Consider the following 16,567-nt stretch of genomic DNA (forward strand, 5'->3'; position numbering starts at 1 on the left):
TATAGTTGTGCAAATATAGTAATGAGGATATAATGGTACCTACCTGTTTCTAAATAATGTAGGGGAACAATTGGGATCTAAAATATCAATGACGCTGACGTAGAGCCTGGAACCCCACGACCAACGGTCCATCAGGCGATGAATAGAAACGTCACGATGCGTTCATGGTTGACGTACAATGCTGATAGCGAGTTTTGGTCTTACAGAAGGTCCTGGACAACTGAAATAGGCATTGGACGTTTCACTGGACATTTCACTGGAGGGCCATTCCTGCCATGGAGAGCTAAAGAAGGTGGTGATGCGCCATATGTGATAGTTACTGGGCGTGCACACGACGCACAAAGTCAACTGAGAGCTAGTGATGTATTCAGTCACGTCCCAACGATATCAAAGATAGAGCCGGTCGTGCCCAGTCCCCAAATCATCCATGGATCTATAAGACAGGAATAGTCAGCCAGAATAGCGTCATATCGGACGTATCATGCATTGCTCGTGCATTAGATTCGAAGGAAAGTTCGCTGGATGATTCAGGGCCCACTCGACGCACCCCACTGCGATGACTGGCTCCTTCGGGCTCTTGCACCGAGCGGCGGGAAGGTGTAGGCTCTACGTTGCATATAAACCCCTCCCACAACTCGTACAATATCATCTCTCCCAGAAAAACTTCTTCTTGTCGATTATCATCTTCTAATCATCAACAGATCAAACTTGGAACCTTTCTCACCCTCTGAACACCAAGACAACAACCACACGACACATTAGTTCCTTCCGATTACCGATATACTAATTCAACAGCTTCATATATATGCACCATCTCCTGGATACTTCTAGAATAGAAGTACACACGTTGAATTTGCTATTCCAACGAAGGCAACCCACCGCCATCTTGGAGGTTGGTGGTCCCCGAAACATTCATTCTCAACACCTAATACCCTGGGCAAATTTAAGGATTCCAAGGACGGGATCAGTGCGAGGCAGTTCAGGGTGTGTCACTACGCGTTAGTACCCTCACAGCCATCGAGACAAGCAGTAACTCGCACAATCGAACAAAGCCCGAACATCAGGGCAGATAGCCCTCTCCCCGGGACCTGGTATGCCCAGGGATTTTTCACCCTACTGACCGTATAGCACAAGTCATCCAAGCTTTACCCGACCTTGAGCTAAAAGCCGACCTAATTAATGGAACTAGTTCGATGCCTTCTCGCAGGTGCCACAGGGATCAACATATTCCCCCAGATGCTCCAGGGGGTCGATCCGAAGCGCCGACAGGCCTTGCGTACCCTCTACAGGGGGCCACTACTGGGCAATCTACGACCCGGAGGTCGCTGGCAACCTATTCTAAATGGTCGGTCCGACCAATATAAGAAGTCCGGAGCGGAAACGGATGAATGGCGGGAGGATATTCTTCTTATCAGAAGAGAGGATAGGAGTACGTCGAAAGAATGCAATAGTTTTATATGCTTTCCTTGTTGCAGCATTGATGAGGATCAACATGGGAAGTTTGTATACCTATTGTACAATTAGTTTAGAGCTCCTCGCGCAACACCTTCATTCTCTTATATCCAGTTGAGTGCCATCGTGATATCATATATACATGCCTTCGTTGTAACTTATCAAGAGTCCTGGACAGTCCTTAACCGTCATAAACACGCTGTCACTCTCTACATCGCAAACGACGCTCAAACTAACCATGCCGGGTGTGGGAACATGCAGGACCACCATACGATATCCTTCCCATCCTGGTCTGGGACATCACTTTGCCCCTGCAACCTCCTAGATCGCCCTCAACACTTGACATTGACGACAATTCTACATCTAAAATCGCTCTTCTAACGTACAGATGTCGATCCCCTGTTAAATTTACCTTGTAGGCGTTCCTAATGAAACCGGCGTGTTGCCTGGGCAGAAATTGACATCTGATGATGCATCGGAATTGATGCCGTATGCTTCGCCACGTTAGTGATTGTATCAGGTTGAGAGGAGATGAGAATAATTTTTTATCCGCGCCCGGGGTCTCCTTTATAAGACGAGGAAAATTTTCACCTTTTAATTTGCCATTTCGATGAGAAGGCCAGTGTGGTTCGAACTCATCGTACCTGATACACCGTTCTAGTTGCCAATTCTAAGAGAAACTGACCCCCTTCTCGCTCTCTATCATAGAAGTCATGGTTGTCCCGCACATTGATGAGGGTGGAGGTGCGAGTGTCTATTCCGAGTTGACCTCGCACCCCGGGCCCAGACGTCAAAAGCTTCGATCTTCTCGGCCGGGATTTGACGACCAAACTCCCGCATCAGGGGATAACCGCTCACACCGTAGTGGAGCGTCCCGGATTGCATATACTTGGCAACGATCTCAGGCAAGTTCTGCTGCTTCCAAGTTGGAATTAGCAGGTCCTCCATCACATGCCCCTGCAGAAAAGACCCGTGCATGAAGCTAGGGCCCTGCACGACGATATTTGGGGCCTCCTTACCCCCGGCCGCGTCTCGCATATCAACGAGGCGGCCACGCTTGTACTTATACTGGACGTTTCCGTCGATCGCGGACACCAGTCTGTTCGAGAACTGGTTGTCCGACAGGTCGGGAAACTCGAGGCTGTGCTCCTCTGTGTTATGGAGCGAGCAGCCTAGCAAGAACCTGTTAGCGTCTCATGAGTACGGTCAACCCCCCAGCTGCTTAATCGACGGGTTGTTCACACTGTAGCGTGGAACAAGCTCGTCGGGCACCAGACGGCTGTGCGACCGCGTCAGAGGGAACGCAGATACCAAGATAGCACGCAAGGCTCTCGTCACTCCGGGGCTCTCATCCGCGCCCCACTGGTCCTCCTCATCGTTGGGGCTAAGAGGTTCTTATATAACCTCAATATTAGAAAACCTTATCGACAACCTAGATATGTCCTACAATTTCCATTGCGTCGGATCGGCTGCGGATATTTCGAGTTAGTGCCAATTGTGAAGATACGAAGATTGGAAGGAGATCGGCCAAAGAAAAAGAAAAAAGAAAAGAACAGACTCACCGCCGCGATCATTATCCCAGAATCTCGGGATTAAGAGGTTGGTGATAATATACTCGATGCTTATGTTGCATCCCTCCTCGACGGCTGGTCGGTATTGAGCGACGAGCCAAGAGACGAGGTCACTAACTCCATCCCATTCGTGTGACAGGAAGAGGCGTAAGTGAAGCGCGTCGCGTTGAGCTGCGGTTTCGTCGCGCGGCAACCTTGATAGCGCCAAGCGCTCTTGTCAGATATATTAGACATAGTGAACCTTGGGCGAGTGCATGGCCATCCCGACCAGCAGATATCAAAGCGCCGATGACAGAGCCGCACCCCTGCCATGATGAAAGCCTAAGGACTCAACCGTTAGCTGTGGTCGACCTAGGATGTTGATTGAGCTTCCGACGTATACTTGCTAACTGCACTTGCTAACTGCATAGCTGACCCTGACATCCTACCCGCAGGTTCTTGGCGCCTGTGCCCGTGTGACATCTACAACATATAGACAGATAGATTCGACATGAGCTAGGTGCCTAACCATGAAGCCTAGAGATGATATCCGGAATACTGTGTACTCTAGGCTATGAACGATGGACGATGGACTGTGTACTATGTCCTATGTACTATGTACTACGTAGCTATCTGCAAACCGTGCAGTGCTAGTCCCTCGAAGTATACGTATGCTATGGATACCATAGTCGTTATATTAGGAGGTCAAGTTGCTAGAAGCATGCAGGTTCGTAGACCGTACAGACGATGGATGTCCCTAGCATACGGGAAATGAGCTCCCGGCCACTCGCTATCTCAACACGCTCTGTCAACCACGATCCCTACGGGACAATTTATCTGCGATGATTTACATATCGGCATGGTCTAGAACGTTCTCAGTCCAGTCTCTGTCACATACCCCATATAAAATTCCCCATATAAGATAGCCCATATACGATATGTATCCCACTGCTCTGTCCATTAAGCTCGAATGCGATTCACGAGACTCCTATGAAATGAAATATATATAAATAAGCTCAACATGAAAAGCAGATACTGCATAAAGACTATTAACCCTCCCCCGTACCGTACTGGTGGGATAAAATAGGTAGGTACCTAGACAGACAAGAGCGATCAACTACAACGATCAAGAACTTGACAAACTTCCAGCTCCAGTCATGGCCGTCTTGATTTTACTTTTTTTCATTTGCTCACCATACCGGCGTATAGGGCGTAGCTAAAACCGCGTATCTCCCGCGCAAGTTCACGCAGTTCTAATCTTCACCAAGACAACCTATTTTCTGAAGGTGCTTGCAAGCAGCACGACTTTGATATAAAGCAATAATCATCCATCTTGATTCAGAAGAGGACGCTGGCTTCATTCAGGCGTTTCCCGTGTATGGAAGATGCCAATATTGGCGTGATATACGAGCGCTCCCTCGCTACCAGAGAGTACGATTGGAGCTATAAGAACCATGCGGTCGGTGCCACTATTACTTTAGTAGGAATATTTATTTTCTTATCGATGGACGCGAGGCAAGTAATATCCACGAGAGACAGTCGTATAACAACATAACACGGCGATGGGATTGCCGGGAGTTCAAGTTATCCACTGCCACCGTTGTAAGTCATCGTCTACTGCGGGCTGCACCGATGCGGAGACCGCTGGCTAACATTCCGATACCTCAGTTAACTAAACGGCAATAACTTTGATCACAGGCGGCATCAGGATCTACCTCGCAGGGGCGGATGGGAGAGATGGGATCCCTGCCCTGGAAGGGATGGAGGATGGAGAAATGCATATTATTGCTCTCATATCAGAGGTGAAGCTGAGAGGAGCAAGTCAAGATCCGGAGACGGCACACACATAGCCCCTAGGATATGGGTCATCATGTCGTAGTCACTTGGATAAGTGACATCCATGGTGGAGATATCACACTTTGCCGCAAGGTACTAGCTAGCGAAGCAGTGGAGAGCTTCTTTCACATACCTAGAATTTCCTGACACATCAGTCAGCGATCGTCATAGCAGTAGCCGTAGCTATGGATGTATATATACTATTGGTGAGCACCAATTCAGCTGCTGTCCCGGGTCTACATGTGAGCAAGCAAAATGGGCTCACTGCATCCAACATTGTTCACTTTAACAACGTATATATGACCAATCTTAGATTCCTACATGTGGTAATGCTGGCCGCGCCGAATGAGATACGAATTCTTCCCCCGCTCTGTACCCCGCGCTGTACCCCGCCAAAAGTTTTTGATACTTCTCCCCGCACTCAAATCGCAATGGGATTGGATGTACTACTGAAGTTTCAATTAGAACGACCCTACTGTACCTCTATGCCCCCGCATTGAAACTGTTATCACACAATCAATTAATACGACAAAAATAGTCATCTCACATATATCGATAGACCTACGAAAGCCAAACCGAATGAAACTAGTTTAGTTCTTGTAGGATATGTGTGAAGCCGACAATTTAGGGTAGAAACTGGCTATACAAAGGAGATTGGGCAGAGCTATCCCAAAGTGTTTAATTTTAAACCTCATTCTCTGACGAAATTGAGAACTTCATAGTGATGTATATTTCTGACTTTCTATTATTTTCTTTATCTCACAAGTTGTATAGGACGTTTCCGAGTAAACTGAAAAATCGGAAAATATGTAAATATAAAGCAGCGTTGCTGTATTCCGTTCGAGCAGTACATGTTCCTATACTAGGTACCTAATATTCATACAAAATTAAGTACTCAATCAATTTCTCCGAGATCAATCTGGCCTTGAGCCTTTATAAATGCACAGTTTCCCCGGAGGCCCCGAAACCAACGCACCGACAAAGACTCAACTCTCCATTGAACTAGCTCAATCAAAGTTGGATTACAATAGATGCAAATACGGCCTTACATAGCTGACTCAATTAGCTATTAAGCGATACATGTTTTTATTGATTGAACAGGTTTTGGGTGAGAAACAATTGATTCAATTCAATAGCCTGTCGGGGATTAAGTTGTTGGGGTTCTAGCGTGGGAGGGGTCCGGCATATTCTTGAGTTTGTAAGCTGTATGGGTCCCGTGATTTCATTCACGTGGCTGATATGACTACAACATATCTTTAGCGGTTATTAGTCATCTTTTTAAGACCTGTACAATGGTCGTAGAAGTTGGAAAAGCCCTAAATTTGGTGGGAGCGCGCTGTAATTATCCACTAAGCGCTTTATAATTTAACCACTAATCCACCATAATTAAACCAACTTATAGGTCCTACTGCCTAGGTAGGTGCCTATAGTACCTACCTAGTATTTAGAGCTTCCAAGCTCGAGAGGCCGAGCTTGAGGAGATGCGTCAAAAATTACTCGGCGACGTCCGAGCTTGTTCTGAAGAAGATGCTTCCTTGAGAATCCGAGAAGCTCTACCTACTCCTAGACTCAACCTTCTGATACAACAAGTATGACGCTCATTATTTGCGTCTACACCGACAGAGGACTCTTGGTTCGTCGCGCCGTTCGCAAACGAAGCGTTCGACGGAGAGGCTGCGAGGAGAGGGGCAGCTACGCTTCGAGGCGAGTTACGCCCAGCTCGCCGCGGGTGATCAGTGGTCATAAGTTAAGTCTAAACACTCCGAGACCACTCGACAGGTCTCTCCACACCCATCGCCTTCCCGCATGTCCTCCCCGAGCGGCTGACTGGGTGTCCACGTGCGCGCTGCCATAGCTAGAAAAAGCTCGAGTACTTACTACGACTACCTACTCACGGTTGCGAACCATGGTCATTTGAGTTAGAATAGCCTGGCCGATACTGCCACATCACCATACGCCTTTGCCTATACTCGATATATAACGTCGAACTTTATATAATAAATGACGCGGCGGGCGAACGTACCCATGCGTACCTACCTAGTAGTCAATGTTGCAATAACCCTCTAGCACGAGCCAAGTGCCAGACAAACGTACCTACGTGTACATAGTAATCAAAACGGCCTCGTCTGCCTATACATCAACAGGATAGCGCGGCCGATGCAAGGTTTACGAGAGTTTGTTATCCATAGAGGTATGATCAGCTTTAAGCTTCCGGAGAGAGTTTGACTCATCACTTGACACGTAATTTTTGACTAACCCTCCTAAGCAGCTAGGTGACTAGGTACTGATCAAATCGGACTGCCAAAAAACTATATAAGGCCCACCAGCCGAGGACAATTTCCAAACTTCTCTTCTCAACACGCATCCTACTTTTTCCACCTTGTCAGACTCTCAACATACATCCTCCCCTTACACCTTGTCATACTTCAGCGGCCTTGGCCGTCCATCATAACAGCACCTTTCCTTCTCTAGGTACTTAGCAGAGGCAATCAACAGCTCGACGAGCTGCTAGGGGCCGTCGTAGATGGTCGCAGTTTCGACCGAACCGTCAAGTTGTGGTAAGTAGTCTTCAACCATGTCCGTGAATCAAGTTCGCCGAGTGACCTTGCTAACGTTTTCGTGGTCAGCGGTGGGCTACAACTCGATCTTAGCTCGCCATCGAGACGAAGAATCGTCCCCCCCCTCCCCCCCGCTCCCCCCTCGCTGCCCGGTCGTCGAGAGCGTCAGCCCTCCCCCACGGGACGACGGCCGCCCCCTCCTTCATCGAGAGCTCGTCGTGACACATCAATTCGGAGTCACGTGGACAGTGGCAGATATTGGGGCAGTAATATTGGTCGGCCTTGCCGTCCGGCGGATAGATCGAGGGGAAAGCACACTACCTGTTCGAGGGGACCTGATTGAGGGGCTAAATCACTTAACGCCAAGGTCCTACGGCGGAGTGCGGATGAGAGATCCGCAGAACCATGCGAATGAGAGATCCGCAGAACCATGCGGATGAGGGATCCGCAAAACCATGCAGATGGTAAGTGATTATTCTTCCTCTACCATGGACCTTGCTAATCTCTTCGGGGTCATTCGAAGGCGCGCCCTATCATCCAGAGACTTATCTGCGAGAACAAGCAGAGGAGATCTACTTACGGATCCAAGATTCAGCGGAAGTATATAACTTTGCAACTGGAACGAATGGTTGCTGACAAGGTTCCGGCGCCGCATAGTTCGCCGCCGTCGTGGTGAGTAGTCACTAACAGAAGAGCTACTCTAGAACTGTGGCACCTTGGCCGGGAGGTAACAATCTCCCTTGTACCCTCGAGCTCTTGGCCTTATGCCACCCTCGACAGAGTGGAAGGCGACACTCGCCTCCCGTCGCTAGACAATCCCTCCGGCCGGCTCGCGATCGCCGACGAGGTCCTGGCTTCCTGGACTTCTGCGGCGAAAGCCCAAGTGGAAAGAACTTCCGAGCGCTGCTCGGTAGTTCTTAAGCAGATTCGAGCTGAGACGGAGCGGGACGACCGCTAGGAGAGGAAGGTAGAAGTCATTCACTACGTCGCGGATACAGCGCGCACCACCACATTTACTCACACTCTCCGCAGGATACGAGGAGCAGTCGATATCTATTATGGGGATTCTATTGGCACTGTAGCGGATATTTGATTTTAGACATGTAGATAGACTTAACAATCAACATCATGACCACCAATGCCCACGTCTCCTAATATGTGAACAAGCATCCGTATATATCGATCCGACAAGTATATACTTTTAACCTACCTGGGAGTAATTGGGTATGAGGATTGACAATTGATGAATGAAGATTGAAGATCGAATATGGAATGTAAATCTCGCTATGATGTGTTTCCCAGACCTGGTTGTGTGGTGGAGTACTAACGCGATGATAGGTACTGGATGCGCTTATGAGGGGTGCCAACTTAGGTGAGTGCAAACGTTCCTACTACATGGATACCTAGGTACCTAGTGGTCCCTGTAAAGCCTAGAATACATTTGAGTCCACTCTGGGTATAATTATGTAATGTGCTCGTAATGTGCTCAATATGATAGGAAGGCACGCCTGGTAATGCAAGATGTCCATATCCAGATTATCTACCATACTCTCCGCTCTAAGCTCATGGCTAAAAACTTCACAACAACAGCTTCAATTTCTCTCACAAAACACATCCCCTACACGACTACAACTACAACTACAACTACAACAACAATAACTACTATTACTACCACTACTGCTACTACGATGCCTTCCGACGGAGATTCAAACGACCAGACGCCCGCCGCCAGCCAGGCTCCCGCCGACGGCCAGACTACCAACCAGACTACTATCCGATGTGATTATATGTGCATAGTCGCCGAAGGGGAGGAGCAGCTCATGGATGTGATTGAAGCTTGGAAGACTTTGAATGGGGGAGTGTTTGTACCAGCATTTGTGACTGCGACGAAGATCAACAGAGACAATGGCGCTTAGTCGTGGGTCGGGAAGGGATCACTAGAGGTATTAGATGATGGGCTTAGGTTATAATTACCATTACTAAATTCGAACTCCACTCTTAATTTTGCGAATGCTATCCCATCGTGTGATATTGACCTTTTCCCTTCTCGTGAACACTTTCGACCGGACGAATCGTGTACTTTTATATTCTGTCTGCGCCATCATGTCAAATCGTGGCTGTTCTACCTCATTCATGCACTGCTGACATTTCTGATCCGTCTCCAAATTTGAGCGTGGGTAAGAAAGTAAGGGCTAATGGAGCAAGCTACTCGGTCGAGGTAATCCTTGAGGGCCTCTGGTTCGAGATTGCCAAAGATCTTAACTAGGTAGGTCTTGCGTGGCGGGCCATCAACTCGGAGCCCTGGAGGCTAAGCTGCAAAGCAGTAAGGTAATAATTTTCTACGAAGTTGTTTCTTAAGGGGCCGCCGGTGACGCTCTGCGGGATCTCAACCTCTTCGCTGGCCGGCTGTTTGGTTAAACAGTGTGTTGTATCCGTAGCATCCATGTTGCTTGTGGCGATGATGGGGTTGGGTCTGTTAGATGAATTGGCAGATGATGATGAGCGTGTCTACGTCCGAAGGACGTATATAGTACATACGGGTAAGTATGGTATATACCTATCAGCGGGTACTATTACATGTGTCAGAAGATTCCTCCACGAGAGCTAGTAGTCGGAGGTATCGGGAGTCGGCCTGTACGAGGCCGCCCTGTTGGCAGCTGGCCTTTAGCTATAGACAAAGAAAGGTTCATATATGTATACCACATTACCTAGAAGGGGTTAGTTAGAGCCCTTCGCGCAGCAACGTCGTTCTTCCCTAGCCTCTTGGTTCCGTCTCGTGACAGCAGCAATGATATAAATACTGATCGTTTGGAGCTGAGTTTAACATGTGGTATGGGTTAAGAGATCAATGTGTGGAAGTGTATGTAGTTAGGTTAGAGCTCCTCGCGCAACATTGTCATCTGTTATCTCCGCATTCATATGTGTCGTCACTGTTCCATAGTTATACCGAGTCCCCGTCCGTCCGAAAGCACGCTGTCGTTCTAAAATGTACTCCACGCATGAACAGGGTGTGGGAACGCACACACGATGTCCTTCCGGCCCTCATTGGCCTCTCCGGACCACCTTGGATCGGACCTGTGATGATCATCCGCCGCAGTATGAGGGCCCCGGGTGATATATTCGACGTCAATTTGCCTCGTAAGCTTCCCCAGTCGCCTTCAACGCTCGATGTCGACGACAAACCTGAGTTTGAACCCACAGACATAGTATCCTGGCCATATCCGCCTTCCAAGTTCTACTAGAGCTCCTCTTGAACTACGTGAATAGTCCGTGGTGTCTCTGTGCCCAGCAACATGAAGTACTGCCTTCAAACAGCATTCCCGTCATTGTACGCTCCTCGCCGGTATCGACTGGCATCCCGGCACTTGCTCGCCGGTCCCGTTCCCCGCATATTTGACCCCACATCGCCGACTGTTGGTGGGGCCGATCCAGTCCGATGTCCGTGCTATTCCGGGCACCTGGGGGCGTCTTCAACTCGCACCACGATCCCTCTAACGTGTTCCGAACGATTGGGGAACATCCAGTCAAACAAGTCGGCGCATCCGTGCTGTACATAGGCCGTTTAGTTCCCAAACCACTGCAGCAGTTACAGAAACGACAAGGGATGCATAGGGGTGCCATAATCTAGTTATTAGGGACAATAACGTCTCATACAGTCTCATATAGCATGCTAAGCGATCGAAACAACGCCGTACTCATCCCCTTCGGCCCCAAGCGCCGCAGAATTAGCCAGACACGTCGATATGGTCGCCAAATCGAGGTGAACAGTGTTGTAGGCTCCTCGCGACGTTCTGGGTCGCTTGTGCTGCTAACCACCGCTAGAAACTACGGCGAAGCAGTGTACAGAACAAGGCCACGAGTTAACGAAGTTCATTGGCGGTAGCTTACGGTGTTGCTGTGGAGTTGTCGCATATCGTCATTGGATGAGCTGCAGGCTAGAAATCCCCAGACCATTATGATCGGCGTGTGGAATCAACTGAGCTTGCTGGTGGTGATCTCTGGGATGCCATGGAGTTATTACACATTGCCGTTGTCGCTAGATGAGTTGTAGGGGTTTGAATCGAATCGAATGGAACCGGAAAACCCCTAACCACGCCCCGGCTTGTATCATCGTGCTGTTAACTGTTACGAACAAGAAACGTGCCGGACAATGCGTGGTGAACTCGCTAGAGCTAGTATATACGATATGTAGGATACTAGGAAACAGACCGTTATTATAGTCGGCGAATTAAGTCGAATAATACCTGATGATGATATTTTAGCTGATTACATCGTGCTACTAATCTCCACGGATAAACAGTGTCAGATTAAACGTTATAGAACTTTCTGTAGGTAGTGGGTAGTGTCCAATAAAATTATAGGACGTCGTTGTCACTGCTAGGTGAGTTAATCAGCGTCACAGGCCCCAAAACGAGGTCGCAGCTTCATATATCATGCTTCTAATAAATACGAACAAGTTACACCTGGTATAAGACGCAAAATGAGGTAAGTTCGCCGTAGTTACGACGCCATGGAGTCGTCAACCGCCGTCATCGCTGTCGGGAGAGTTGTAGGGGCCCGTTCTCGCTCAAACAGCACTGGAATGTCCCGAATCACCCATCTTCTCAACACTTCGTGATGCTATCAACCACTAGGATCAGACAGCGTACGAGATAAGGCATAGGGGGGAATCAGGCTCGCTGGGGGTACGAGATAGGATGCTGTGGGATCGGCACAGGTCGACATTATCGATGAGTGACTTGTAAGGGCTTGAATAGCATTGGAACCCCCAACCACTACAGTTGGCGTATAGGAGACATATAATCAGCCATTGTGAAGCTCTTGGACGTTGTCAACGTTGCAGGGCGAGTTATAAAGCATTAAATCCCCTTAACCATTTCCGCTCGCCGTATCGCGGTGCTACCAGCCACTGGAGCTTAGCAGTGCCAGGGTATGACGTAGAATGGTCTTGTTATGTCGTTGCATGTTCTCGGGTGAGATATAATGGCTCGGATCGAATCAAGCAGCTTCGAGATTATGTCTGCTCGCTATCGCGTGTAACAACTACCGCAAACAACCAGCATATAGTGCAAGAAGGACAAGACATAAAGATTGGCTTATTAGCGGTACCATACGCAACGCTATGCAGTTGTTGCCCGTCGTTGGGCAAGCTATCAGGTGTAAATCAGGTCAAATAGCATCAAAATCCCGCTAACAGCGTTTCCAATTGCCATGCCGTGTTACTATCAACGACTACAAGCATGTACCATATGGAGAAAGTGTATAATGGTCTTGACATATGTTGTCGGGTCACTGCGAGTGTACGGGCACGACACAATGATCTGGTGATGTTGTCGTCGTTGGCGAGTTATAATAGGTTAAAATGAATCGAATAACATCGGAAATCCCGTCACATCGCTCATCGTACCGTTCTTAAACATTTTGTTCGTATGGGCACAGCATAGTTAGAATGATCTCAGCATGTCGTCACAAGGGAGATAAAGGGTCAAACCGAATCGTATCATCAGGGATCACGCCGCATCACTGTCGCTAACCACTTCTAGTGTCCCAGAAGGGTACAGACGAAGTCGGACAGGCCACGTATCGCATTTTTGGGACGCACAGGAGCGGTGGAGTTATCCCCGCACGTCAGCTACGGTGCATAATGCCGTGAGGGTCGCGCAACCGTGGTCATTCGCATTGCTGGACGCCATCGAGCATAAATTCTGTTGGATAAACGCCGTCGGACAGGCACTGTTGGCAACAGATGCCAGAACAACGATAGAAGCGTACGAGGAGCATACATAAAGTGACTCAGCCACGTTTTATAGAGTTATACGGCATGCTGGAAACAGTGTATAAGGTTTGGTACGTAACTACAAGCAGACGCATTGTTGAGAGCTTTTAGGTACAGTCGTTGTCGGACACCAATTCTGCTATGGAAAAGCACTCTGATATAGACGTTGTTATGCATAGGGACTGCCAGATAAGTGCAGAAACATACGGGGAACGGCTCGGGAACGTAGTTATGGTGATGGCAGTGTGTGATGCTGTTGAACATAGGCATCGTTGGGCACCGGCGACGCTATAATAATGACAATAACATATGAGATACCTCAGTGAGAACGTGGACATTGTTATAGATGACATCAGACGTTGCGTCGGCCACATGACTACGTTTAGATGTCTCGTTAGACGCTATTGGGCATGTGGACAGTTGGATAGAGGTGCTAGAACCACGATGAGAGCATATGGAGCGTATTACAATGGCTTTGAAACGTTGTCAACGAGTTATGGTATGTTGGTGATGGTATAAGCTATGTAGTTATGACTGAAAGCATCGTTGAGCGTTGCTGGATACAGTCGCTGTCGAATATGAGCGGAGTGCACGGCAAATGGCTTGAGAGTGTTGTGATGGAGTTATAATATACGTTGGTGATGGTATATGACGTTGTATGAGCTATGTAAGTATCGTTGGAGGTGGTTTGGGACGTTGTTGAATATAGGCGTTGTCGAATAGGAAGAGACGAAGTCGTAACAGCAGAGGAACTGTACCGGAACATGAGAATGGCTTGAGGACGTCATTGTACAGTTGCAAGAGCTAACAGTGTTGCGTAGACCACATAAGGCATTGTTGGATGTTGTCGGACACAGGCAATGCTAAATAACAGCAGTAACGTATTTAATCGCTTCAGGAACACGGGAATAGTCCGCGAGCATCGTGGTAGACATTTGTAACGATGGTCAAATGTATTTTAAGCGCTGTTTGATCGCTGTAGGATATTAGCAAAATTGGAATCGCAGATGCAACGTATGGTGTTTCTCGGGGGCACATAAATGGTCGGGCAAACATAGTTATGGAGTCATAAGGCATGTTAGCGAAGAAATACGACGCTATGTGCTACGTGGTCATGTTAGGCGTTATTAGATGCGTATGACATTGTCCCGGGAGCACATAAATGGTCCAACAACCGCTATCATGGGTTTATAAGGTATGCAATTAATGGTATAAGGTCTATGATCATAGCTAGAAGTATTGTTAAGCGTTTGTGGGCATGGTATTATAAGTATCGGCATTAAACCAAGCTGGAACTATAGAAAGATCGTACGGGAATATGGAGATAGCTCGAGGACGTTTACGAGGTATGTCGGCGATGGTATATAGCATTGTAACTATGGTTAAACGTGTAGATGGATTCTGCTAAACGTAGACGCTGCTATAATAACATCAAAGTCGTATATTGTTCCGGGGGTATTTTAATGGTTAGTGAACAACGTGTTATTGATAGTTTAAGACGTTAGGAGCACGCTGTCATTGTTAAATGGATATCGGTGATGTTGGAATAATGATATAAGCATATAAGAGTGTTCCACGAGTTGTAAGGTGTGTCGATGATAATGTAGCGTTATATAACATCTTTGCTTTAAGTTTACGAAAGGTTATTATGGCGTTGATTTTTTTCTTTCCTTTAGGAAGTTTTTCGAAAAATTACTTAAATAAATAATTTTAAAATAACGGTTTATTAAAAAAGGTTAATTAATTAAAACCTTTAATTTAATAAAGCTTTAAATATATCCGGTTAAAATCCGGCTTATGTAATATAAATTTTAACGAAATTTTAATAAATTAATTAATTTAATTTAAAAAAATTTTAATAAATTAATTTATAAAAACGTTAATTAATTATAAAAGGTAGATTAATAAACCCGAATCAACGAATTTTTAATAAATTACCGTTAATTAAATGCATTATTTTTTTTAATAAACCGAATTTAATAAATTTTAATAAATTATTTTATATAATTATTAATTAAATATATAACTTTTTTTAATAAAATTAACGTTCCGAAAAATTAATTTACGTAAAAACGGTTTTTAATTAATTAAAATTAATTAATTTATAATTAAATTTATAATCCGATTAAATAATTTTTAATTAATAATTAATTTATAATTTAATTAAAATACGATTAAATTTATAATTTAATTAAAATATAATTAAATTTATAATTTAATTAAATTACGATTAAATTTATAATTTAATTAAAATATAATTAAATTTATAATTTAATTAAAATGCGATTAAATTTATAATTTAATTAAATTATGATTAAATTTATAATTTAATTAAAATGCGATTAAATTTATAATTTAATTAAAATATAATTAAATTTATAATTTAATTAAATTACGATTAAATTTATAATTTAATTAAATTATAATTAAATTTATAATTTAATTAAATTATAATTAATATAAATAATTATTTATAATATTAAAAGTTAATTAATTAATTAAATTAAAATTAATTAATTTTATAATATAATAACTTTAATTTTTAAATTAAATTAAATTTTTAATTTTTAAATTAAATTAAATTTTTAATTTTTAAATTAAATTAAATTTTTAATTTTTAAGTTAAATTAAATCTTTAATTTTTAAATTAAATTAAATTTTTAACTTTTAAATTAAATTAAGTTTTTAATTTTTAAATTAAATTAAGTTTTTAATTTTTAAATTAAATTAAGTTTTTAATTTTTAAATTAAATTAAGTTTTTAATTTAAGGATAATTAAATATATAAAAATAAGTTTTTTATTTTAAAAGTTTAAAATTTAAGTTTATATAATTAATAAAGCGATTAATTAAAACGTTAACGCGGAACGGGCGTGGCTTAAATAATTAATATAAAAAAAGGTGGATTTTTTAATAAATTAATTTTTAAAAGTTTAATTATATAAATTAACCGGTGTTTTAATTAATTATAATTTTAAAATAATAAAATTTAATTTAATAAATTCGTGGCAAATTATTTTACGTAATTATTAATTAAGTGCATAATTAAATTAAATAAAATTAACGTTTTAAAAAATAATTTATATAAATTTAATTTTTAATTAATTAAATTACGGTTAAACTTATATTAAATTTAAAATTTATTAAAATTACCGTTAATTTAATTAAATTATAATTTTAATTATAAATTTATTATAACTTAATTAAATTATAATTAAATTTATAATTTAATTAAATTTATAATTTAATTAAATTTATATTAAATTTATAATTTAATTAAATTATAATAAATTTATAATTAAAATTATAATTTAATTAAATTAAAATTAATTTATAATTAAATAATTAAAATTATATAATAATTATATAATATAATTAATTAAAACGGGGTTAATG

The 16,567-nt window shown here is 43.8% G+C and overlaps 1 protein-coding gene across 1 annotated transcript; it reads right to left on the bottom strand.

Moving 5' to 3' along the window:
- Nucleotides 1-2,163: 2,163 nt before the first annotated feature.
- F4807DRAFT_462716 (uncharacterized protein) lies at nt 2,164-3,431 on the bottom strand (the record flags this gene model as incomplete). The annotated part of the gene is made up of 6 exons (XM_048001868.1): nt 2,164-2,624; nt 2,697-2,836; nt 2,900-2,921; nt 3,015-3,236; nt 3,292-3,344; nt 3,406-3,431. The coding sequence occupies 6 exons, from the start codon at nt 3,429-3,431 to the stop codon at nt 2,164-2,166; spliced, it is 924 nt and encodes a 307-aa protein (XP_047852082.1).
- Nucleotides 3,432-16,567: the final 13,136 nt, after the last annotated feature.

The sequence above is a fragment of the Annulohypoxylon truncatum genome (assembly GCF_022578515.1).
Source record: "Annulohypoxylon truncatum strain CBS 140777 unplaced genomic scaffold F4807scaffold_27, whole genome shotgun sequence".
Classification (NCBI taxonomy): Eukaryota; Fungi; Ascomycota; class Sordariomycetes; order Xylariales; family Hypoxylaceae; genus Annulohypoxylon; species Annulohypoxylon truncatum.